Genomic DNA, 26,102 nt, shown 5'->3' on the forward strand with positions numbered 1-26,102 from the left:
CGAGACTGGGTTCTGGCGCAGGTTGGGGGAAATTGAGGCGAGCAGAGTGAAGGAGGCTCCGACGTTGGGGGGCCGGGGCATATTTTCTGCAGAAGCGACGGAAGCGTAGTCTGGTTTATGCGAAGGTGGGTGCAGGGCAGAAAGGGGTTTGGACAGCGATTGCGGTTGAGAACATCGGAGGCCGGGAGCTATTTTCCAGCTGAGCCCAGAAGATGCTCTGGTCCGAGGCCCCCGGGATGGAACCCGGGCGGGGGCTCTCTTGGGGGGGACCCCCCCAAAATGGCCTCCTGCGGCCCCTCGCCGCCCCTCCCGCCGGCCCACGTGACCCAGCCCGCACCTCCCGCCCACCCTGGCTGGCGACCCCGGGTCCGGGTGCTGGCGGTGGCCCCGCCCCCTCGGGAAACGGACCAACCGGAGGAAGGGGAGGGCGGGGCGTGTGGTGACGACCAATGGGGGTGGAGCTCGGAGGGGAGTAACAGGTTGGTGGGAAGGGGGGTGAAGAGGAGGGATCGTCCAGCGACTGAGGGGCGGGGGGGGGGCCCCGGAACCGCGAGCGCAGCTCTGCCCGAGCCCGAGCCGAGCCGAGCCCGAGCCCGGGAGCGCCGAGCTCGGCGGGGGTGAGTGAACCGGGTCGGGACAAGGGCACCTGAGAGGCAAGTCCTCAGGTGTACTCCCGAGGGGCGGGGGTCGTGGCGATCAGAGCTACCTCCCTCCGGGGCACAGGTGCTGAGTTGGAAACGGGAGGGGAGGTCAAGGTAAGGTGGGAGTACTGATTAACAGCTGGTCCCCACTCTGGGGGTGCAAGAGGCAGGTGCCTGGGAGGGTGCCAGGTGAGGGAGGGGCGCCCGAGGCGAAGGTTATTCCCAGGACATAAAAGCGTTTCAGAGCCAGGATCTCTCTGGAGATCAGACGCCCGGTCTCAGCGGCAGACTTTCTGGGGGAGACTGGGGTGCTGGAGGGGAAGGAGTTCGTCTTCGTTGGGCAAAGGGCTCAGAGACGGAAGGGGGAGGGCATGGGAAGGGCTGCTTCCCCGAGGCTGTTCCCCCGGACTGCCAGGGCAGCTGGTGCTGACACCCCCCTGGCTTTGAGGTGGCTCTGAGGTGTGGCACTTTCTCTAACCAGTCACCTACAGGTGAAGACAGTCGCAAATAAGCGACACTGAGGGGCGGACCAAGGCGCCCCCCAACCTCCCGACCTCTGTGCTGGTGTGAAACTATTTAAGGCTTTTGGTTTCTGTCCTCTGTGCTTTCATGGCAGGGAGAATTTTTCCTTCTTCCTCTTGAAAGAGTGCCCTCCTAGAAAGGGATATGAGGAAGCAAGAACCTCAGGCCTACAGAATATCTAGAACTATTTCTCATGAGGCCTCTTTCCGGGGACCAGTCAAACCCTCCCCCCAAGCACAGGTACCTTCTCCTGTACTTGTAGAGGGGCCATTGGGTGATGTTTGGGAGCCTAACCAGTCTCCTTGATGCCTCTCGGAAGCGTCCCATTCCTCCCTGAAACCACACCTGACATCCCTGATTCCCAGACCATGATGGCTCTCAGACTGGCAGTAGGCACTAGTGATGCAGGAAATAGACAGGACTCTTCAGGAGACCACAAGACGAGGGGAGTCAGCACCTCCAAGTCTCCCGCTGGATGAGAGGTGCACCTTGGGGCCCCGACAAGTCTTCTGAGGCAGATTCCCTTGCCTTAGGCAGGAAAGGGAGCCAGAGCCAGCCAGCCTTAGCTTGGCCCCTTTGATGCCCTGCCTGAGGAAAGCTGTTGTAATTGGGAAATAATTAGCAACCGCTATGTTGCCTACACGTGCCTCTGCACCTCTTCTTTCATCCTGGATATTTGGGAGTAGGGGGCTGGCACTAGCTAGGGGACTGATAACCCAGAGATTTGCCTGACCCTAAGAGGATTCTGGCTTCCTAGAACTCTTCCTGCCTTCCGCAGGCTGACCTGCATGCCTTCACCTCTATGGGAGGTCAGAAGGGGATAGGGCAGCTTTTCCTCGTGTGGGGGAGGGGAGAACTAAGGTCCAGGGAGGTGGCCAAGGTAAACGTGGGATCAGGAATGCCTCTTTGGGGACTTGAGAGGGAGGAGTAGAGAGAGACAGTCTTCCTGCCACACACTGGCCCGTCCTTCACCAGGTGTTTTGTGCATCTGCACCTCCCGCCTGTCCCCTCTCTGCCTCCTGCCTCCTCCTTCAGAGCCTTGGCCTTGGCATCTCTGCTAGACAGAGTCCGTGCCATGGGCTTTGCCCCTCAGCCTCCTCTGTGGTGTGGAATAACTCAGATCTGCCTTACTAGCTGCCAGTGGAGTCTCCCTGGCCCTCCCTTTCCCCTTGCCTCTCAAACCAGTCCAGCCAGTTTGCAGGGGCCCAGTTCCTCATTGTGTTTTTTCCCCCCCACTGGCCAAGCAGCTCTAGCCTGGCTCTCAGGTTTCGGCTTTTTCAGTGGACCGAGCCAGGAGTCCACTTGCGGGATTCTTTTTGGATTCACAGGGAACCTTCTTATCTCTTCCCATAAACCAGGAGAACGTAGGAGCTGAATGATCAAGGTCACTGAGCTGTCCTTTGCTATGTTAACCGTTTGCTTTCCTTGTTACTTCTGAGGGTAGTCTAATCTCTATTCCAGTTCTCCCGTTCTCTAAATGTGCCAACTATGTAGCATCTAGCTTATTCCCCAGCCCTGGTGTATCAATTCTTTCCCACAGCCCAAACCACTCCACCCCCACTTCCTGCCAGCAGTGCAGAGACCCTGTCACTCCTAGTTGGGAGCCAGACGCTATGGCTGGGCCAGAGGGGATGGAATTGGGGCAGGGCAGGCTAATGAGTAACTCAGGGGGAAGTGGCTGTTTGGTACCAGTGCAGTGTCCTTCCCCTCCGTGCAGACCGGAAGGACAGAGGCAGACAGACGAAGCTGAATTACCTTGAGGCCTGGTCTCTTCCCAGGGTACAGTTGGTGAGGAACGCCTTGGGCACAGGCCAGGGGCGGGAAAAGCAGGGTCAGGCATCTGGTGAGAGTGAAGGCTCTGCACTCCATCCATGTTGCCTGGCGCCAGATCACTGTTTACCTGCCTCTGGGGCTTACGCAAGGCTTTGGAGCTGCCCTGCTCCCTGGCCCCGCCCCGCTGTCCTCGGTAACTGAAGGCGGATAGGTTTCGGGTTTTCCATGTTGAATCATTTAGAGCCCTGCTTTCTGACCCACCCCAAAGATTCCTTCAGCCCTCCTGGCCCCTGACCCACATATCCTGGGACTGAAGGCAGCTGGCCTGTGTGTGAGGTTAGGGAGTCACTGGGACCTGAGGGTGCGGTCGAGGCTGCCTCCGAACAACTTGCTGCTGTTGGGTGAGCAAGGGGCTGTGCACTCTGTTGAGCCAAGGCTGGGAACTTCTTGACCTGGATCTTGAAGATCAGGAGATGTACTGGCAGGGTAGAGCTGTATGATGAATAAATAATGTGACTTCTGAGAGTTTGCAGCTAAGGCACATCTGGTTCCAAAATTATGACTGAGTAGGGCAAGGAGTCCAGGCCAGGAAGAGGTCTTGTTCCTAGGGCAGACGAGAAATGGCTATGAGGAATCTTTGGGCAAATCCCACTGCTGTGTGAGGCTGCCTTGGTTCAAGATACAACCTTGAACGAGTAGTCACCCACATCTACAATGTGCCAGATCCTGGGGACACAGGAGTCAGCAAGAGCCATGTTCTTTTGCCTTCTAGGAGCCTACAGTCTAGTGGGGGGACAGACAGGAAACAATGAATCGCCGTGATAAATATATAAAAATAAGCTGAGGCAGACTCACTGAAGGACAACGGTGGAGCATATAGCATGGTTCTGACCTAGTTTGTGAGGAGTGGTTAGGGAAGGCTTCTCTGAGGAAGTGACATCCACCTATGAACCAGGTGACGCCAGGAAGTCCTGTTGGAAGGAGCAGTGCGTGTGCAGGGTACTGTGGTGTCAGCTTCGTGACAGGCATATGCTGCGAGGTGAACTCATGTTTAATATCTTGACATTTTTATTCAAGCAGAACCTAAGAAAATAAAGTGCAAAAATATTGAGTGTATAACGATACGTTTTTACAGTTGTATACACCTATGTAATTATTGTCTAATTCTCATAGGTAAGTACCTCATGGGTATTATCGCTATACCCATTTTAAAGATGAGGAAACTGAGACTCGGAAAAGTTGTGATTGGCCCAAGGTTATACACCTCAGGTGAAGAGCAGAGCTAGGATTCCAAGCCAGATTCTGACGCTAGTCCACCGCCTTTTCTACTGGATGAGTGGTTTGGAAAACGTATCCCTTTGCCTTGTGGCTTCTTCTCTGATTCCATTTCTTACTTGAATTCCAACATAGGGCTCTGACCGCTAAATAGCCTGCTGTGTAGGGTATCTGAGTCAGGTAAGACCTTGGTTAAGGTCTTCCCTAATGCCTGAAGAGTGGAAGACAGGGGCCCTTGGGCTCGTTGGTGGACTTGAAGGTGTTCCTGTGAACCTCTTGAGATTCTGTGGTAAAGTTTGGGTGGGCTGTCTCCTGGGGGAGAAGGGGTATTGCTTTCATTATGTTCTCTGATGAAGTCTCAACATTGAAAAAGGCGTTGAGGTGTTGTTTTTCCCCCCAATAAGGGGCTCCTCCCTCCCTGTTCCTTTCTCTGGAGGGGAAGGGCCTGGAATGCTAGGAATGCTCTTCCTTCTGCTGGAGACTCCCTCCACCAAGCCCTTCCTCACCTGGAGTTTGGCCCTGCCTTCTCCTCTCACCAGTGTCCCGGCTTCCCAGCACTTCTGCCATCCCCGAAAGAGCCCTTGCCAAGTTTCCCTGGCCCAGAGCTCCACGGGGAGGTGGAGCTGGGTATGTTTGTGTCTTTGTCTGGCACGTTAGGGGCCCCTCCTCCAGTTTGGTGCAAGGCTCCGGTGGAGATTAGCAGACGTTGGAGTTCTTATCCGCTCGGAGGAGAACTGCTCCTCCCCAAGTTCCGGGAGCCAGGGCACACCTGCAGGACATTCCATCTGCTGACTCGGAGCTTGGGCAATGTGGACAATGTGGACGGGCAGCTGGCCTGTGGGTGGGCTTGGCTCTGGCCCTCAGGCGGGACAAGTCTGCCTGTCCTGGGGCCCCTTGGACTGGCACTCTCACATGTGATTTACGTATTTTTTTTTTTTCTTGAATAGGCAACACATCTGCATGGTTCCAAGTTCAAAAGGGACAAAGAGAGCTACACAATAGAAAGCCAGTCGCGTACCCATCCCTGTCCCTAGCTCTCAGTACCCGCAATCCAGATACATCACTGCTGTCGGCTTAGGCACCCCAGAAACGGGCTAGACTACCTTGGGGTTCTCCTGCATTTGAAATGAGCTGTAGGACTGGAGGCCCCACTGTTCCATGGGGATGCAGGTGTCTGTTAGGCAGGGCTTGTTAGCAATGGAAATCTTCAGGCCTCACTCCAGACCTACTGAGTCAGAAACTCTGGGAGTGGGTCCAGCAGTGTGTGTTTTCATAGGCCTCTGGGGTGCTTCTGTTGCTCAGGCCAAGTAGGAAAACCACTGTTTTACACAGAAGGAACTGACAGGACCACCACCCTCACAAAAACTGGGGAGAGGAGGTTTCTGGGTGTCTGCTGACATGCTTTTCTTCATCTTCTAGGACCCTTCCTGCCCATGGAGCAGGCATTCACCATGGCCGAGCCCCGGAGCCCTGTGGACCATGGAGTCCAGATACGCTTCATCACAGAGCCAGTGGGTACTACAGAGATGGGCACCCTGCGTCATGGGGGGCGACGCCCAGCTAAGGATGCAAGAGCCAGTAGCTATGGGGTCGCCGTGCGTGTGCAGGGCATCGCCGGACAGCCCTTCGTGGTGCTCAACAGCGGGGAGAAAGGTGGCGACTCTTTTGGGGTCCAAATCAAGGGAGCCAACAGCCGAGGGGCCCCGGGAGCTCTGAGCTCCGACGCGGAATTCCCTGAGAGCTCCTACTCTCGGGCCAAGGAGTTGTCTGGCCGCTTGCAGGACAGCATGTCTGATGAGGAGCCTGGGGCCCACTGGAATGGACGGCTCCTCCGCTCCCAGTCCCAGGCCTCGCTGACAGGCCCTGCCCCTATGGGTCCGGGCAACAGGAGCACCAGCCTGCTGGAGCTGGGCCCCCATGGAGCTCCCCCAGGGAGCACCATTGACACTGCTCCTCTGTCTTCAGTGGACTCACTCATCAACAAGTTTGACAGTCGCCATGGGGGCCAGGCCCGGGGCCGGACTGGCCGCCGCATGCGTTCGATGCCCCCTGAAGAGCGCAAGCGGAGCCAGAGCCTGGACAACCGGCTCCCACGGGACACCCTTGAGGAACGGGAACGCAGGTCCCCCAACCACTGGAGCCCTAGCAGAAAGCATGACAGCCACGTGGGCAGCTTGAAACAGCCGACACAGAGCCAGAACGCTCCCAGTGGGTTGAGCCGTTCCCGTCAGACCCAGGACTGGGTCCTTCAGAGTTTTGAGGAACCTCGAGGGAGAACGCAGGACCCTGCCATGCTGCAGGTCAGACCCCACCTCTCTGCTCCCAAACCCTGGCCCCTTCTCGTCAGCCCTGACCCATGCCCTGGGACCCCTTGCTGGTTCAAATAACCGAGGGCAGAAAGTTTCTGCCTTTTGTCTTTCACTTTTCCCATCCCCGTGGGCAGATGTCCATGGGCAAAATTAGAAAGGAAACAGAACTAACTGTAACATCGCCATTCACAAGCATGGATCGTGACTTTCTGTGCCTCAGTCACTGGCATTCGCTAGGACCCGTGGGTGCATAAGGCAGGCTCGGAGGATAGGAGCAGCTCCCTGGTGCTCTTGCCAAAACTCCCATCGTTGTCTCCCACTCAGGAATGCAAATAAGTGGGGGAGTGATTTTTACCCCGAGACAAAGTTAAGGCTATTACCATTCTAATAGTAAATCATTTACAAACGCTGATACATTAACTGTCATTAGTGCAAAATTACTTGTGATACAGCTCACAGCCGGTTGAGATCTGCTTGTTGAGGAAAAGCTGGTTTGCAACAGTAGCGAGAGGTGTATCCTGCTTGGCCCTCTCCCTGGTCTGTGGCTCAGGCCTCAGTGGTCTTGCTGCCTCTTTACCTGACTTCAGGCTTGTTCATGCTTGAAGGGCCTTGTCTCCTAATGGCCACTTCTGGCCCATCGGAACCTCACACCAGCTTCTGGCTTACTATTCCTATTTCTTTGGGTTTACTTTTTTGCAGTTCAAATCAACTCCAGACCTTCTTCGAGACCAGCAGGAGGCAACCCCACCAGGCGGTGTGGACCATGTGAAGGCCACCATCTATGGCATCCTGAGGGAGGGGTGAGTGGGACTCCCTTCTTTTCCTTCTAGCTTCCTTTTCCACCCCCCATGCTCTTTATCCTAACTCCCCTCATCTCTGCTACCTCTTCCCTCCCCTAACCTTTGCGTCTGCCTTTTATCCCCCAAGGAGCTCAGAAAGTGAAACATCTGTGAGGAGGAAGGTCAGTTTGGTGCTGGAGCAAATGCAGCCTCTGGTGGTGAGTGGCCTTCTGATGGTGGGAGCAAGGGGTCAGGGTCAGGGCCTTTTGGGCCTCGGGATCTGGACGTGGACTCACTTCCTTCCCCACCATGTCTCTGGCAGATGGCTGCTCCTGGTTCTGCAAAGTCCCTGGCAGGGCAGGGTGAACTCACCCGAAAAGTGGAGGAGTTACAGCAAAAGCTGGATGAAGAGGTGAAGGTGAGGAGAGGCTAGAGGCACAGGAGGGAGGAAGAACCACTGAGGGGAAAACCTTAACCTGGGCTGGCTCCTCCAAGTCATGGGATAAGCGCTCGTGTGTCCTGCGAGACAAGAGTGTGTGCTAGCCCTGACCGGTTTGGCTCAGTGGATGGAGCATCGGCCTACGGACTCAAGGGTCCCAGGTTCGATTCTGGTCAAGGGCATGTGCCTTGGTTGCGGGCACATCCCCAGTGGGGAGTCTGTAGGAGGCAGCTGATTGATGTTTCCCTCTTATCGATGTTTCTGACTCTGTCCCTCTCCCTTCCTCTCTGTAAAAAAGTCAATAAAGCCGAAACCGGTTTGGCTCAGTGGATAGAGCGTCGGCCTGCGGACTGAAAGGTCCCAGGTTCGATTCCGGTCAAGGGCACATACCTTGGTTGTGGGCACATCCCCAGTAGGAGGTGTGCAGGAGGCAGCTGATCGATGTTTCTCTCTCATCGATGTTTCTAGCTCTCTATCCCTCTCCTCTCTCTTCCTCTCTGTAAAAAATTAATAAAATATATTAAAAAAAAAAAAAGTCAATAAAAAATATATTAAAAAAAAAAAAAAAAGAGTGTGTGCTAGTCCCAGCAAGGACTTCTGGGCTTCTCTAGAGCTTAGACAGGAAGCACGCATTCATCAGGAGTCCAGCTCCTTTTCCTTCCATTTCCTTTGGCAGTTCCCATCCTGGCTCTGCCACTTACTGGCTGCATAAATCTTGAGCAAATTACTTACCTCAGTTCTTTTCATCATCATCATAATGATGGTGATAATAGTAGCTGTCATTTATTAAGTATAATTTTTGTAGTAGGTGCTCTCCTGGATACTATGTAATAATTATAGTGACCCTGTAAAGTAGGCATCCTGGACTTTTTTTTATGATGAGAAAATTGAAGGTCAAAGAGGTTAAGTGAATTGCTCAAGGTAATAAGTTGCAGAGAAGACATTTAGAATCTCAAGTTAATTTATTCTAACGTCTATGTACTTCCCTCTCCCCTCCCCCTCCCTCCCTTAAAATACTGCTTCCAACTTTTTCAGTATTGCCTGTATGTTGTTGGTGCTCAGTAAGTGGTGGATTGTAACTCCCTTTGTTTTCTGTTTAGTGTCATGGTTAAATGGTGAGCTGTGAGTCAAACTAACAGTTCAAATCCCGGCACCCTCAGTTGTTGGGCTTTGTAACACCTTGGGCAAGTTCTTTAACTGTTCTAAGCCTCCGTTGCCTTGACTGTAAAGGGGGGATAATAATTGAACTGTATTAGTTATCTACTGCTGTGTAACAAGTTACCTCAAAGCTGAACAGCTTAATGCAAACATCTCCCAGGGTCTGAGGGCCCAGAATTTGGGAGCAGCTTAGCTGGGCAGTTCTGGCTCAGGGTCTTTTATGAGGTTCCATTCAAGGTATTGACTGGAGCTACAGTTATTAGAAGAGTTGACTGGAATTGGAGGATCTGCTTCTAAAATGGCTTATTCTATGGCTGTTGGTTGGAGGCCTCAGTTCCTTGCTGTGCGGATCTCTTCATAGGGTTGCTTGAGCGTCCCTACAATATGGCAACTACCTTCCCCCAGAGCAAGTGAAATAAGAGAGAAGGAAGCTGCAATGCCTTTTTATGACCTAGTCTCAGAAACTACATGTCCTTCCCCCCTTTTCCTATTTGTTAGAAGAGAGTCCCTAAGCCCAGCCCATACTCAAGGGCAAAGGCATCCCTTTTTGAAAGGAATGTAAAAAAATTTGTGGATGTGTTTTAAGCCATCACAGATACCAAGGCTTATTATGAGGATTAAGTGCAGATAATCTGCATACGTTCCCTGGTACAGAGCCTGTTAGACAGTGAGTGTCAATAAATGTTAGCATTCCCATTATTCCTGGTCCTTCTCAGAGGCTTTCCCTGCTCTGCACCTGCTTTCCTTTCCTTTTCAGAAACGGCAGAAACTGGAGCCATCCCGGGTTGGGCTGGAGCGGCAGCTGGAGGAGAAGGCGGAAGAGTGCAGCCGACTGCAGGAGCTCCTGGAGAGGAGGATGGGGGAGGCCCAGCAGAGCACTAAGGAGTGAGTGCAGCTGATGGTGCACGGGAGGGGCTGTGGGGAGGCTGCATGGGGGGGCCGAGGTTGGAGTTAGAGTTGCCTGTGGGCAAAGGGAGACAGGGAATTCTCCAGAAGCTAAAAGGGGCTGGCAGAGATGGTGTAAAGATAGGTATGACCTCTTTCTTTACCTTCTCTCTCAGTAATGGTGATGGCACATGAGATAGGTTACCTGGTTTGCCTCTCTGCCTCAGGTTGTTGTTTTTTTAAAATATTTTTTTTATTGATTTTTTTTTTTTTTACAGAGAAGAAGGGAGAGGGATAGAGAGCTAGAAATATCAATGAGAGAGAAACATCGATCAGCTGCCTCTTGCACGCCTCCTACTGGGGATGTGCCCGCAACTAAGGTACATGCCCTTGATCGGAATCGAACCCGGGACCTTTCAGTCCGCAGGCCAACGCTCTATCCACTGAGCCAAACCAGTTAGGGCAAATATATTCTTTTTAAAAAATACATATATTTTATTGATTTTTTACAGAGAGGAAGGGAGAGGGATAGAGAGTTAGAAACATCGATGAGAGAGAAACATCGATCAGCTGCCTCCTGCACATCCCCTACTGGGTATGTGCCCCTAACCAAGGTACATGCCCTTGACCGGAATCGAACCTGGGACCCTTCAGTCCACAGGCCAATGCTCTATCCACTGAGCCAAACTGGTTAGGGCAATAAATATATTCTTAAGTAAAATTTTCATATGTAAGAAGCAGATCAGAAGGGCCAGGTTATGGGGGAGCAGGTTACAGTATTAAATAAGGTATTTAGGGGAGGTATTTGTTGTTGTTGTTGTTAATCCTCACCTGAGGATATTTTTTCCATTTGTTTTTTAGAGAGAGTGGATGGAGGGAGGGAGAGAGGGAGAGAGAGAAACATCAATGTGAGAGAGACACATTGATTGATGCCCTCCCACATGTGCCCCAACTGGGCCAGGAATTGAACCTGTAACCCAGGTACATGCCCTTGACTGGGAATGGAACCCTTCAGTCTGCAGGCCAACACTAATTATTGTTCACACTGGCCAGGGCTAGGGGAGTTCTTATTAAGATTTGAACAAAGACTTGGAGGTTTAAATGAAATAATATATGTAAAGTGTTTAGAAAACTCTCTGACATGTAGTGCTTAATAATGTGGTCTGTTGTTAATGATTAGGCTCCAGAACATGAAGCTCCTCCTGGACCAGGGTGAAAGGGTACGACATGGGCTGGAGACCCAGGTGATGGAGCTGCAGGACAAGCTGAAACAGGTCCCAGGTCCTGAGCTGGCTAAGGAAGTGCTAATGAAGGTAGGGAGGTGGGTTGGGGACCCCAGCCCCTGCTTCCTTTCAGCTAAAGCATCCTCAAAGTATGGGAGTACTCCTTAGTATGCTTTCAGACAGACCTAATAGAGCCCAGAATGGTGGGTTTCCCTTAAGTATCTTGGAGGTCACAGAGCACATGGTACCATGTCTAACAGATGATAGGCACTTAGTAAAAACATTTTGATTGACTGAATGAATGTCTAGACAGGTGGATCCTACAGGTGGTCATCTCTGTACTTGCACTTGCACTTTCCCCAGGACTTGTTAGAGACCCGGGAACTTCTTGAAGAGGTCTTGGAAGGGAAACAGCGGGTAGAGGAGCAGCTGAGGCTGAGGGAACGGGAATTGACAGCCCTGAAGGGGGCCCTGAAGGAGGAGGTGGCCTCCCGTGACCAGGAGGTGGAGAATGTCCGGCAGCAGTACCAGAGAGATGCGGAGCAGCTTCGCCGGAGCATGCAAGATGCAACCCAGGCATGTGACAAGAGCAGGGACTGGGAAGGGGGCTACCCTGAGGTCCTGGTATTTTTGGACTTTTCATGGTTGTAAGGGGACTCCCCCTAAAAGACACATGTGAGATGTAATGAAAACCTTGGTCAGGAAACCTATAGTGGCAGAGGAGGGTGTGCAGGTCGGAAGTACCAGAGAGTGTGTAGTCAAAACCCCATGGGGAAATAATGGGAGGAGGCTTCCTGTAGATCAGGGATGGGGAACGTCCGGCCCGTGGGCCATGTAAGGCCTGCAAAATCATTTGGTCTGGCCCTGCCGAGGTATTAGGGTTGAGTTAATTAAATGTTTGACCAAATAATAGCAGGCTAATTTTTAAGTTGATAATTTTGTATGACCCGTGAATGATGTTATAAATATCCAAATAGTTATTGTCAGAAAAAAGGTTCCCCACCCCTGCTATAGATAACGGAGGGGTGTAGATAATGACTTGGGGGGAGAACCTTCCCTTAGCATTGCACCAGGTTTCACCGGGTGTCAGGGTGTGCACCTGATGCCCTCTGGCCTGAGCCTGCCCTTCTACATACTCACTGGTTTGAAGTGAGCTAAGCCTTCTGGTCCTCTGACTCTCCTCTTCCTTAGGACCATGCAGCATTAGAGGCTGAGAAGCAGAGGATGTCGGCCCTGGTGCGGGGGCTGCAGAGGGAGCTGGAGGAGACCTCAGAGGAGACAGGGCATTGGCAGAGCATGTTTCAGAAGAACAAAGAGGAGCTTAGAGCCACCAAGCAAGAGTAAGGACCTTGCCCCTCTCCCAGGAACACATATCCATGATTCTTATCCATATCCCACTTCCTTTCCACTCATGCTGCGCTCTCTGCTTCTCAAACTGCTATTTTTTATATCCAGCTTCCTCCCTCCTGAGACTAGGTACTCAGTGTATTAGCCTCCAGGGAGGTGGTTTTCATTGTCCTGCTAACCTCTCCCAGGCAGGTGGCCTGACCCTGTCCCTTTTCCCTTTCAATTCACCTGTCTGGGCTCAGACTCATGCAGCTGCGGATGGAGAAGGAGGAGATGGAAGAGGAGCTCGGGGAGAAGATAGATGCCTTGCAAAGGGAATTAGGGCAGGCCCGAGCTGGTGCTGGAGATTCTCGCCAGGCGGAAGAGCTCAAGAAGGTATTTGGGAGTTGGGGGCAGAAGGGAGGGTTGGGGTGTTAGGAGCCTGCCTCACCTATCCACGAGGGTCCCCACATGAATGTGGCTATCTCCCTCGTGCTTGGTTTACAGGCCCCATCCTGCCTGCCCAGCCTTATTTCGTCCCAGCACACAGTCTTTGACCCAGCAGGGCTGGCTGGTCTCACTGAGTGTAGAAGTTTCTAGTGGAAAGGGCTCTCAGTGGCCAGGTTGAGTAATATATTAAGAGGCTGCTGTCTGCTTCCCAAGAGACCTCATGCGTAGCGGCATTTAGGTGGATTTGTGAAACTTCAGGGTCATTTTTTTGCAAGTTTGGAAACCTAACTTGGTCACATAGCAAGAGCTGCTCTGTCTCTCAGAGGGTACTCATTAACTATATTTGTGAAACAAACGTTAGAGCATCCGTTTATTGACTTACAATGAGAGTACTGGACTGGAATATTTGCATTGGCACGGCCAGCTGACCTAAATGGGAAGCCACGTGGTAATTTGAAAGCTGTAGAGTATAGAATCTAGGCGTAGAATTAAATGTTTTATCATACATGGATACTTTATAAATGTTAACAGCATAAAATTGAAGTGAACACACAAATAATTTTTTCATATTCCTAGAATTAGTTTATAGTTTGTAAAGGACAAGCAAACAACTAATTGTTTTGGGTGATTTAGAAACTTAGAAAATATTTTCATTAATTTTAGGGAACTGACATTTATGGCCTCCTGAGTTTCCTTGTAGGTCTACATTTCTTTGATTCACTATGCTGGTTTCAAATGCTATACATAGCAGGTGCTCAGTTAATAAGTATTAATTAATCAATGCTTACTTATCATGCCTTTACTATAAGACCGCCTAATTGTAATCAAGGTAATCATATTTTTAAATGATGATTTTCCAGATACATAAATGCCTGAGCTTACTACAAAATATTTGGTGGAGAAAAATATAATAAAGGTTAACCAAATATATTTGGTGGTTATGAAATCAAAAGTACTCTTAAACTTTTAAGATATTTAATTTAAAATATTGTTATGAAGTGAACAAGTATCAAGGATAGTCTGAAATCTGTTCACTATTATTAGTTGACATAGTGAACCTGAGCATTCCTCTGGACACTCTCAGTTGATATATTATGCTGGATAACTAGTAATAACTAGTATTTCATTTATCTCATACATTAAGTATATTTTATAAAGTATTTAGTCAATAAACAAAGTATACATTAGGAAAACAGACTGACCCAGTCCAATATTCACCAGACAACGTGCTATTTTTCTTTTTCTTCGTAATTAGTTTTGTTAGTTTTTCACATTGAAGACTTACTATCCTATCTAATAAAAGAGTAATATGCAAATTAATCATCACTCCGCTACACCCACAAGCCACGCCCACCAGCCATACCCACCAGCCAATCAGGAGCGAATATGCAAATAAACCCAACCAAGATGGCTACAGCCACAGAGAGCAGGAGGGAGGCTTGGGTTTCCCTGGCAATGGAGGAAGCTAAGCTTTCCGCCTGCCTTTGCCGGCCTAGGCCTCCACTCAAGGCTACAAAGTTTCAATGATAGAAGATACATAAATCCAAACAGAAATGGCGGCAGCCACGGAGTTGGAAAGAGCAGGAGGCTAGGGTTGCCCGTGGCGATGGAGGAAGCCAAGCTTTCTGCACACCATGGCCGGCCCAGGCCTCCGCTTAAGGCTACAAAGTTTCAATTGTAGAAGATAAATAAACCCCAGATACCAGGGCCTCTGCTTGGGTTGCCAGGGGGTGTGGCCAGCCTGCAAACCACCACAGGCCCCTTGCCCAGGCCGCCTCACGCCCCAAGGGAACCCCTACCCTGATCCGGGACACCCTTCAGGTCAAACCAGCTGGCCCCCACCCGTGCACCAGGCCTCTATCCTATCTAATAAAAGAGTAATATGCAGATTGACCATCACTCCAACACACAAGATGGCTGCCCCCATGTGGTCAAAGATCCTGCCCCCATGTGGACACAAGATGGCCACCACAAGATGGCCAGCAGGGGAGGGCAGTTGGGAGGGACCAGGCCTGCAGGGGAGGGCAGTTAGGGGTGACCAAGCTGGCAGAGGAGGGAAGTTGGGGGCGACCAGGCCTGCAGGGAAAGGCAGTTGGGAGGGACCCAGGCCTGCAGGGGAGGGCAATTGGGGGGGACCAGGCCTGCAGGGGAGGGTAGTTGGGGGTGACCAGGCCTGCAGGGGAGAGCAGTTTGGGGGGGGCCCAGGCCTAAAGGGGAGGGCAGTTAGGGTTGACCAGGCCTGCAGGGGAGGGAAGTTGGGGGCAACCAGACCTGCAGGGGAGAGCAGTTGGGGGGGACCCAGGCCTGCAGGGGAGGACAGTTAGGGGTGACCAGGCCTGCAGGGGAGAGCAGTTGGGGGAGACCAGGCCTGCAGGGGAGGGCAGTTGGGAGGGACCAGGCCTGCAGGGGAGGGCAGTTAGGGGTGACCAAGCTGGCAGAGGAGGGAAGTTGGGGGCGACCAGGCCTGCAGGGAAAGGCAGTTGGGAGGGACCCAGGCCTGCAGGGGAGGGCAATTGGGGGGGACCAGGCCTGCAGGGGAGGGTAGTTGGGGGTGACCAGGCCTGCAGGGGAGAGCAGTTTGGGGGGGGCCCAGGCCTAAAGGGGAGGGCAGTTAGGGTTGACCAGGCCTGCAGGGGAGGGAAGTTGGGGGCGACCAGACCTGCAGGGGAGAGCAGTTGGGGGGGACCCAGGCCTGCAGGGGAGGACAGTTAGGGGTGACCAGGCCTGCAGGGGAGAGCAGTTGGGGGAGACCAGGCCTGCAGGGGAGGGCAGTTAGAGGTGACCAGGCCTGCAGGGGAGGGCAGTTAGGGGAAAACAGGCTGGCAGGGGAGCAGTTAGGCATCAATCAGGCTGGCAGGGGAGTGGTTAGGGGGTGATCAGGCTGGCAGGCAGAAGTGGTTAGGGGCAATCAGGAAGGCAGGCAGGCGAGCAGTTGGGAGCCAGCAGTCCTGGATTGTGAGAGGGATGTCCGACTGCCCGTTTAGGCCCGATTCCACCGGGCAGTCGGACATCCCTTCATCCCTTGAGGGGTCCCAGATTGGAGAGGGTGCAGGCTGGGCTGAGGGACACCCTCCCCCCCCCCGTGCACGAATTTCGTGAACCGGGCCTCTAGTCCTATCTAATAAAGAGGGAATATGCTAATTGACCATCACTCCATCACAAAGTTGGCTGCACCCACAGCTGAGGCCACGTTCCCATAAGGAGCCTTAATGAGCAATCAGCAGGGACCTGAGGCTATGCCCTCCCCCACCCCCATGGGGCTTGACTAGGGACCTCAGGTTGTGTCCCCTACCCGGCAGGGCTTGACAGGGACCTCAAGATGCGCTTCCTGTCCTGGTGCTGGGCTAGGGGACCTCAGGCTGCTCCCTCCGCCCCAGTGCCAGGCCGGGGGACCTCAGACCTCGCCCCCCACCAGGTGGGGCTTGACAGGGGACTTCAGGCCACGCCCCCCACCCCGGCACCAGGCTGGGGGACCTCAGGCCGCACCCCCCGCCCCAGCACCCGGCCAGGGGACCTGAGACTGCAGGGCTCGACAGGGGACCTCAGGCCGTGCTCCCCACCCAGAGGGACTTGACGGGGAACCTCAAGGTGCACCCCCAGTGCTTGGTTGGGGGAACTCAGGCCACGCCCCCCGCCCAGTGGGGCTTGACAGGGGACCTGAGGCTGCACCCTCCTGCTGGTAGGGCTTGATGGGGGATCTGAGGCTGTGCCCCCCTCCCGGTGCCGGGCACGCCCCCCGCCCTGGTCTGGGTTGGGGGACCTCAGGCCACACCCCCCATCCTGGCACTGGGCCGGGGGACCTGAGGCTACATCTCCTGCCCAGCGGGGCTTGACAAGGGTGGGACTGGCCGGGTCTGGATCTAGCCTAATGGGGGGGTATAGCTGGGTCTGGGTCTCACACGATTTTGAGGCGCATGTGGGTGGGCGGGGACTCGACTCTGGGTCCCATGGTGCGCTCCAGACTCTGACAGGAGGAAGGTTTTCATATACATTTTACTAATTTTCTTTCATCTCTGACCACTTCTATTATAGAGAAAGGGCAACTAGCAATATTAAATTATTTCCTCTAATTAATCTCCTTTTAATGTGCACGAATTTTGTGCACCGGGCCACTAGTGTGTTATATAACCTTCCAGCCTAATTACGGTACAGTCTGAATTTCAGAAGTCGCTAATAGCTAAAGAATTAGAACCAGAGCTCATGTTTTAATTTTTTTAAAAAGAAATCAGGGTAGCACCAATATATATTGTGCCACATATTTTGGTTTTCAAAATATTTTTTAACAACTAATCCTTTTTTATCCATACCCTCATCTAGTCTCATTCCACATAATTTTTTAATGGAGATTTCTTCCATATGTCATAAAATTCACCCTTATAAAGTGTATAATTTAGTGGTCTTAAGTATATTCACAAAGTTGTACAACCATCACCACTATTGAATTATAGAACATTTTCATCACCCCCAAAAAGACCCCTATATCCATGAGCAGTCCCTCCCCCCCCCCCCGCCCCCCGGCAACCACTAGTCTACTTTCTGTCTGTGGATTTGCCCATCCGGACATTACATTTAAATGGATCCCTAGAACATGTGGCTTTTTTTTTTATGTCTGGTTTCTTTCACCCAGTGTAATGTTTTTCAAGGTTTACTCATGTTGTAGCAATGATCAGTACTTTACTTTTTATGGCTGAGTAATATTCCACTGCATGGATATACCACATTTGTTTATCTGTTCACCCACTGATGGACATTTGGGTCATTCCTCCATTTTAGCTATAAGGAATAGTGCTGCTACGAACACTCATGTACACATTTTTAAAAAATATATATTTTATTGATTTTTTACAGAGAGGAAGGGAGAGGGATAGAGAGTTAGAAACATCGATGAGAGAGAGACATAGATCAGCTGCCTCCTGCACACCCCCTACTGGGGATGTGCCTGCAACCAAGGTACATGCCCTTGAGTCTGCAGGCCGACGCTCTATCCACTGAACCAAACCGGTTAGGGCCATGTGCACATTTTTAATGAACGTGTTTTCGATGCTCTTGGGCATACACAGGGTGTGGCAAAAGTAGGTTTACAGTTGTTCGTATGGACAAGAATACGATGATTAGTAAGTAATAATGCAAGAATAAACTCTGGTGTTGCACATGCAACTGTGAACCTACTTTTGCCACACCCTGTGATATGTTTTCAATTGCTGGGTCCTATGGTAACTCCATGGTTCACTTTTTGAGAAACTGCAAACCATTTTCCCGGGTAGCCACACCATTTTACACTCCCTCCAGCAATGTATGGGAGTTCAATCTCCACATGCTGGTATCCCGGCAGGCCTTCTGGTCCTATTGCCATGCCCCTTCCCTCCTAGGAGCTGCGCCGGACGCAGGAGGAACTTAAGGAGCTGCGGACAGAGCGGCAGAGCCAGGAGGTGGCCGGGCGACACCGGGAGCGGGAGCTGGAGAAGCAGCTGAGGGTCGAGGCTGATCGAGGCCGGGGGCTGGAACAGCAGAACGTCCAGCTACAAAAGACCGTCCAGCAATTGAGACAGGACTGTGAAGAGGCTTCCAAGGCAAGGGGAGTGGGCACAGGGCTTAGGAGGTGGAGGCAGAGGGGTCTGGAGGGCTGAGGAGCCAGAGGGCGTGGAAAATTACCTGTCATGGGTATGTACAGACCAGCTCCTTGGTTCTAGGTGTGTGGTTGAAGCCGCCAGGATTTGGCCGGGGGAGGCTGGGCTGTCCCTGGTGACTCCCACTGCGTCTCCGTAGGGGTGGGTTTCTCAGGGAAGCCTCTGGTTGGCGGCACTACCCTACTTGAAGTCCAGTTCTCGTGGCCTCTTTGTGGGGTGCTTTTCCTGGGAGTGGACAGGAACCTTGAGCCATGGGGTCTGAGCCGCCACTCTGCACGGCCGCAGGCTCAGATGGCAGCAGAGGCAGAGGCAGCAGTGCTGGGGCAACGTCGGGCAGCAGTGGAAACGACGCTTCGGGAGACCCAGGAGGAGAACGACGAATTCCGAAGGCGCATCCTGGGTCTGGAGCAGCAGCTGAAGGAGGCGCGAGGCCTGGCGGAGGGTGGGGAAGTGGCGGAGGCACGGCTTCGGGACAAGGTGCAGCGGCTAGAGGTCAGTGCCTCTGGTGACCTCATTGGCTTCCTGCCGGCCCTTTCTCCTCTCACTGACTGACTACTACTCAGCCATCACTTATATTTTATTGATTTTTTACAGAGAGGAAGGGAGAGGGATAGAGAGTTAGAAACATGGATGAGAGAGAAACATCAATCAGCTGCCTCCTGCACACCCCCTACTGGGGATGTGCCCGCAACCAAAGTACATGCCCTTGACAGGAATCGAACCTGGGACCCTTTAGTCCGCAGGCCGACGCTCTATCCACTGAGCCAAACCGGTCAGGGCTCAGCCATCACTTTTATTTTGCCTTTAGTGTGTTTCCCTTTGCCTCCAAGCTCTCGTTCACCTTGCCTTATTTCCTGGAGGGTGTTTTAGTGTGAACGTCCCAGTCTTTGCACTGGCATTTTTTTTTTTTAAATATATTTTATTGATATTTTACAGAGAGGAAGGGAGAGGGATAGAGAGCTAGAAACATTGATGAGAGAGAAACATCGATCAGCTGCCTTCTGCACACCTCCTACTGGGGATGTGCCCGCAACCAAGGTACATGCCCTTGACCGGAATCGAATCCGGGACCCCTCAGTCCGCAGGCTGACGCTTTATCCACTGAGCCAAACCGGTTTCGGCTGCACTGGCATTTTTATCTCTTATCTCCCAACCTTTGCATGTTCTGTGTCTTGATTTTTTTTTCTACTCCATCTGAGCCTGTTTTCATTGCTCACCCTTTTCTTCCTCTTCTCTCCCATCTACTCACCTCCAAATGGCTAGAGCCCAAGCTTTGCCTTCTCTTGGTCCAATCCCCCTGTCCCAGGCAGAGAAGCAGCGGCTAGAGGAGGCCCTGAATGCAGCCCAGGAAGAGGAAGGGAGCCTGGCAGCAGCCAAGCGGGCACTGGAGGTGCGGCTGGACGAGGCCCAGCGTGGGCTGGCCCGCATGGGGCAGGAGCAGCAGGCACTGAACCGGGCCCTGGAGGAGGAGGCGAAGCAGCGAGAGGCGCTGCGGAGGGGCAAGGCTGAGCTGGAAGAGCAGAAGCGCTTGCTGGACAGGACTGTGGACCGACTGAACAAGGAGGTGGGCCAGGGGGCGCCTGGGCTCTGGAAGAGGCCCAGCTCAGTCAGAAGCTTGCCTGGGGGGACAGGGTGATGTGGGTCAGAATGTGTGCTGTTTGCTTTCCTCAAGTTCATTGTTGGGGAGGCCAAGGTCAAATCTTCAGAGAGTGGCATCCTTCTCACCTCCTCTCAGTGCTTTTGCCCTTCTCCCCACACTCCATTTCTTTATGGTCTTGATCCTTGGAAATGTCTCCTGGAATTCTCCATTAGAACTCTGTAAGACCTAAGTGTAAGACTCTTCAATGGGGGAATTTTATATTTGGGGTAGCAGAAGGAGGAAGGAAGAAAAAGAAATAAATTGCTTGTTTTCAGCTAAGGTTGTCCTCCTAATCTCTTATATTATAAAACTAGAGCAAACACCTAGTATAGTTCCTCAATTCTGAAATGTACATTTTATTATTTCTGAAGTTGAGTTTTGGCTTATAACTGATGGTATGTTGTAGTTCAATTGGCAAATTTTTCTTAATGGTACACCCTTGGAATTTTGGGTTTGCTGAAATAAGATCATTTAAGGTTTATTGTATATCAGGCACTGTTGTATGTATTTACATAATTAACTAATATAACTCCCCCAACAACCTTGTGATGTAGGTACTATTATTATTCCATTTTACAGGTGGGGAACTGAGATCCAGAGAGGATAAGTAACTTGCCTGTGGTCACACAGCTAGTAAGTGGTAGAGCCAGGTTTTGGACCCAGGCAATCTATACATTACTAGTAACCATACCAGAGTCCTAGGCCCAGGACAGAGCAAGAAAGGGCTGCTTCAGCAGGAAGGAAGCTCTGGGAGAGTCTTGAGAGCTTGGACCCAGAGAAGAATTGGGTCCTGAGAATGTTCTGTTCTGTGTGTCCCAGCTGGAGCAGATGGGGGATGACTCTAAGCAAGCCCTGCAGCAGCTCCAGGCCCAGCTGGAGGATTACAAGGACAAGGCCCGGCGGGAGGTGGCAGATGCCCAGCGCCAGGCCAAGGAGTGGGCCAATGAAGCTGAGAAGACCTCTGGGGGGCTGAACCGGCTTCAGGATGAGGTAGGAGCTTAAGTGGCAGGAGGGTGAGAACCCTTCCAGTGTCCTTGGTTTGAAGGTCATTGCCTCTTAACTAAACCTGTGGCCCAGGAATCCTGGGAGACCCAGGTTTAGTGTCTAACCCAGCCTTGGGCAAACTACGGCCCGCGGGCCGGATCCGGCTGTTCTATCTGGTTCTCTTGCTCTCCCCTCCGCTCCTTTACTTTGAATTTATATTAGTTCACACAAACACTCCATCCATGCTTTTGTTCCGGCCCTCCGGTCCAGTTTAAGAACCCATTGTGGCCCTCGAGTCAAAAAGTTTGCCCACCCCTGGTAACCATTTCGAGTGACATACCAAGGTGGGGGAGGGTGGAGGGAGTGGTCTACCCTAGGTACAGACAATAGGGATGCATTGTCTGTAGAGCAGGGATTTTCAAACTCAGATGTATATTAGAGTCACCTGGGAAGATTTTTAAAAATTCCAGTGTTCAAGCTGCATCCTGTACCATTGAAATCATAATCCTTGGGGATCAGTAATCTAAAAACTCCTCAGGTGAGTTTTTAAACAAGAAACAAAAGGGACTAAAAATCATTCTGCTTTTTATTATCATCACACACTGGCAATTCTAAAAAATTGTGGACTGCTCCCACCCTCCATCCCCACCTTACTTCTCTGAGCTGTTTGCTTTCCTCAAGTTCATTTTCCCTTCTGCCCAGACCCAGAGGCTGCGGCAGGCCCTGCAGGATTCCCAGGCTGATCGGGACACAGCCCGTCTGGACAAGGAGCTGCTGGCCCAGCGGCTGAAGGAGCTGGAGCAAGAGGCCCAGAACAAAAAACGCTCCCAGGATGACAGGACCCGGCAATTCAAGGGCCTTGAGGTGGGGACATTGTGCGGTAGCCTTGTGGTGATGGGAGGGGGGTGGAAAGAAGGGGGCCTGGGATCTGGCAGAGGTGGGAGATCTGTGGTTTCTCTGTTTTCTCAATAGGGTAATCTCAGCAGTAGATTCTGAGGTTTGTCATTCTGCTAAGGGGCTAAGGCCAGAGCAGGCCCCACTCTTTCCCCTTGATGTCACACCTGGTCAGCAGAGGGCACAAGCCCCATGGTGGCTCTGGGCAGAAGCAAAGACCAACAGGTTATGGTGATGTGTGAGAGTGAAAAGTCTGGAGGCTGGGCTTTGAGAAGGTCCTGATTGGCATCCTGTTGTCCCTCCACCACAGGAAAAAGTCTCACGGCTGGAGGCAGAGCTAGATGAGGAGAGGAACACTGTGGAGCTGCTGACCGACAGGGTGAATCGCGGCCGGGACCAGGTAACTCCTTCCTTACTCTGCATCGGTGTCTACCTCTGAGCTGAATCTTTGAACTCAGAGTTCGGGGGCATCCTATAGTCACTCTGCCTCACTTGGTTCAGCTTGGTGGTTCACCGTCAGCTTTCCCCAAGTCTGGTTCCTCTCACCCATCCCCTAGGTAGACCAGCTAAGGACAGAGCTCATGCAGGAGAGGTCTGCTCGGCAGGACCTGGAGTGTGACAAAATCTCCCTGGAGAGACAGGTGAGGGGGAGTCTCGGGGATGGATCACAGGAGGCAGGTAGAATGACCATGGAAGGGATCAGAAGAGTACTAACTGTGGAGGCTTCCTGTCCCTCTCAGAACAAGGACTTGAAGAGCCGGTTGGCCAGCTCCGAAAGCTTCCAGAAGCCCAACACCAGCCTCTCTCAGCTTGAATCCCAGAATCGGGAGTTGCAGGAGCGGCTGCAGGCTGAAGAGAGGTGAGATGGACCCATATTTCCTCTCTCCCTCTGGACTTTTCTCCTCTGTTGCTCCCTCCATTTTCTACCTCAGACATGGCCCACCTGGCCTGATCTTTTGGGAGAACTTCTTTCTTGATAGAGAACAGAGAGAGAGAGTTGTAGAAATTCTAAAATGGGAATGCTGTCTATCTCCCCAGTTCTTTGGATCTGCCCTGGATCCTCCCTGGTCTAATGGTGGGGCTCATGACTAAGAGGAGTCTGTGGAGGCACTAGAAGGCCAAATTGGGGTTAATTTAGAAATGGTGACTGCCATAGACACCCCCCTACCCCGCCGTCTTAGGGAGAAGACAGTTCTGCAGTCCACCAACCGAAAACTGGAGCGGAAGGTTAAAGAGCTGTCCATCCAGATTGATGATGAGCGGCAGCATGTCAATGACCAGAAAGACCAGGTAAGGACCATAGCCGGGGCCAAGCAACAGTGCAGCCAGTACATATTGCGTCTGCTTGAAGGCCAAGGTTGGTCCCATCTCATGGGTCTTCCAAACTTAGACTTTTCTTGTATCAACGCAGAGACTTGACTGGAAGGATTGGATTATAAGTTATAGGAAGCACATGTGTTCAGTGCCTATGATGTGCTAGCTTCTCTTTCTAAGTATTACACACGTATTAACTCATTTAATCCCCAGGACAAACCTGTGAGCTTAGGGAACTTGCTCATGGTCACAACATTTTCCTAGGGGTAGTGATCCCTCGTCAAGATTGCTACAGGGGAGGGTTTCAGGCCTCGGTGGCAGCAGATGCTTTTCTAATGTGGGGACTTGGTCTCCTTCCCAGCTAAGCCTGAAGGTGAAGGCTTTGAAGAGGCAGGTGGATGAAGCTGAAGAGGAAATTGAGCGACTGGATGGCCTGAGGAAGAAGGCCCAGCGTGAGCTGGAGGAGCAGCATGAGGTCAATGAACAGCTCCAGACCCGGATCAAAGCTCTGGAGAAGGACTCCTGGTAATGGCTGCTTCACTGCCCCTGCCGCATCGGGATAGTGGAGCAGGAAGGAGATGAGCTCTCCTGGCTGACCTTTAGGGAAAAGAGGATCTCTCAGATGGGACTTTGAAGTCACTTATTCCTGGCTGGAAGCCAGTATGATTACCTTTTAGGATCTCAGCCTCTATTCCATACCCCGTCTCCCCAAATCTCTGCTTAGTGGGGGATCTTGGGAGTAGCTTTAGTCTTAGAAGAATTGGGAGTCTCTTTAGCATGAAAAGGGTAGCTGTCTCAATCTTTCTACCTCCCTCCATTACCAGTATTCCTCTCTTTGACTCAGGCGCAAAGCTTCCCGCACAGCTGCTGCTGAGTCAGCCCTCCAACACGAAGGGCTGAGCTCAGATGAGGAATTCGACAGTGTGTACGATCCTTCCTCCATCGCATCACTGCTTACGGAGAGCAACCTGCAGACCAGCTCCTGTTAGCTCGTGGTCCACAAGGCCCAGAGACCACACTTGGGGCCTATCCTGGCCAGCCCTGCTTTGCCCTGCCTCAGATTCCTCATTCTTTCGGGGGACACAATCATTCAGACCTGAGACAGGGAGTGGTGGTGATAAAAGGGTATCAGTGCTAAGGTGGTAGAGAGACTTTCCTTTTCTTCTAGAGGAGTGGGTATCTTAGGCCACCTGAGCCCTTAAGGGCTGAGCCCTTACAGCCACAGGATGGTCAGCAGATAGGTTGAGGGGGATTGAGCAGGACAGGAAGGGAGAGAAATTGCCATGTATATAAAGCTTTATTACTTTAGCCCTTAATCCTCAGGCTCAGGGAAATACCCTAGGTTATCCTGCTACCTTGATTCCTGTAACCTGCTTTCCTCCCACTCTGGAGTAGGGTGTGGGGAACATTATGGGTAATGGACACGCTGGCGTGGCTCTACCTGCTCCTTGATGCTCCTCTTTGCACAGTCATGGGGCCCATGTGGTAGACCCCCCTCCCAACCCCACCTCCCAGTCCTATTTTTTATCTTCCCTAAGCAAGTGGGTCCAGAAGAGCCTTTCTCCTCCCCTTTCCATCTTCATTCCTAAATTCCTTCTTTCTTCTCAGTGCCTTAGCCACAGCGAGGAGATAAGGATGCTCTTCTTGCCTTTTATACCTGCACATTCATACCTCTCCAAGGACCAGCCTTTTTCCGTCCGGGGCCCTTATCTTTCCTACAGCCCCAGTAGCTGGTCAAGAGAGCTACTGGCTTCTCTGCCAATGAGCCCCTCTGAGAGGGACTTTGGTGGCGCCATGATGAGATGGTGGGGCCTGGTTCTGCTCAGGGTTTCCATCCTTCCTCCTCTCCCTCTGTGACTATGGACATGTTTATAAGATGGTCATACCTGGGAACACTGACAACTGTCTACACAAGTTGACAAACAAAGGTTTCAGTCCTTCCATGTGGCCTTTCTTGTGGCTTCTCTGACTAGATGTGCCCATCCTTACTGGGGAACCGAAGGACCCTTATCTCAGGAGCTTGGACCTGATGATACAGGGCTTCCCAATGGGCTAGAGGCCGACTCTTGGTAGAAATGGGAAGAGGCAATGGAGGATTTATTTCTCCTTTGGGTTTTGAGGAGAGCCAAGCCCTAGTGGAGAGGAGTAAGGGAGATGATTCACCTCATTTCCTAAGGAGGCTCTGAGGAGCCTGGGGGAAGAAGGCTGTTTTCACCAATGACTTGTAATTTCATGATTTAAAAAAATGTTCTGCAAATCAGATATTTTCTCCCAAACCAATCCAGCCTTGATTTTTATTTTAAATTAACTATTAAAATTATATATCTATCCTGAAATCCTTGGTGTGTTTTCTCATTCTTTCACCTCACTTATTTGGAGGGCCCCACATTATGAAGAAACCATTTTAACTGCAGGTTAGAGGCTGAAGCTGGGATTTTCTTGACCTCGATTTTTAGAGGCCCTCTACAACAGATCAGGTGGAACCTAGGGAACTGGAGGATTATAGCACCTTCATTTTCTCCTAAATAAGCTTCTGGGAATAGCAAGGCCAGTAAATGCCTTCTTTGAAGCATTTGAGGAGACACCAGAATTGAGTTTTATTCCCTTGGGGCATAGGGATATCCCCGGCATTTACCTCCCAGGTACAAAGACACACTTCCATTCCTATCTGGCATGGGACCCTGTCCTTGTATTGTCTTGAAGAGGGAGCTAGCTGTTCACCAGAGCACTGCCAATCAAGAATGGATCAGACCTTCTGCCTACTTCCATGTGGACCATAGACCAGTGGAGTAGCCACCTGCAGAGAGCAGCTGGGCTGGGAAGAGGCTCCAAGGTCTTGCTTGGCCATGCTCTCTTTCAGATAC

General features: G+C 51.8%; 1 protein-coding gene across 1 annotated transcript; it reads left to right on the plus strand.

Annotated features, from left to right (window-relative positions):
* Positions 1-457: 457 nt before the first annotated feature.
* On the plus strand, positions 458-25,571 carry CGN (cingulin). Its single transcript, XM_080647635.1, has 21 exons — positions 458-617; positions 5,631-6,511; positions 7,220-7,320; positions 7,448-7,517; positions 7,622-7,717; positions 9,654-9,781; positions 10,962-11,094; positions 11,368-11,580; positions 12,196-12,344; positions 12,594-12,726; positions 18,150-18,350; positions 18,693-18,899; positions 19,714-19,971; positions 20,866-21,036; positions 21,733-21,894; positions 22,235-22,324; positions 22,482-22,565; positions 22,665-22,783; positions 23,106-23,214; positions 23,600-23,763; positions 24,083-25,571. The coding sequence occupies exons 2-21, from the start codon at positions 5,645-5,647 to the stop codon at positions 24,225-24,227; spliced, it is 3,600 nt and encodes a 1,199-aa protein (XP_080503761.1). The 5' UTR covers positions 458-617; positions 5,631-5,644; the 3' UTR covers positions 24,228-25,571.
* Positions 25,572-26,102: the final 531 nt, after the last annotated feature.

This window comes from Plecotus auritus (genome assembly GCF_963455305.1).
Source record: "Plecotus auritus genome assembly, chromosome: 12".
Classification (NCBI taxonomy): Eukaryota; Metazoa; Chordata; class Mammalia; order Chiroptera; family Vespertilionidae; genus Plecotus; species Plecotus auritus.

Bases quoted from the DNA above. Each gene is read 5' to 3' on its own strand.
- CGN (XM_080647635.1), top strand. From the start codon at position 5,645: ATGGAGCAGGCATTCACCATGGCCGAGCCCCGGAGCCCTGTGGACCAT. The intron at 9,782-10,961 runs GTGAGTGCAGCT...GTTAATGATTAG, and splicing joins GCCCAGCAGAGCACTAAGGA to GCTCCAGAACATGAAGCTCC. The intron at 22,784-23,105 runs GTGAGATGGACC...CCGCCGTCTTAG, and splicing joins CGGCTGCAGGCTGAAGAGAG to GGAGAAGACAGTTCTGCAGT.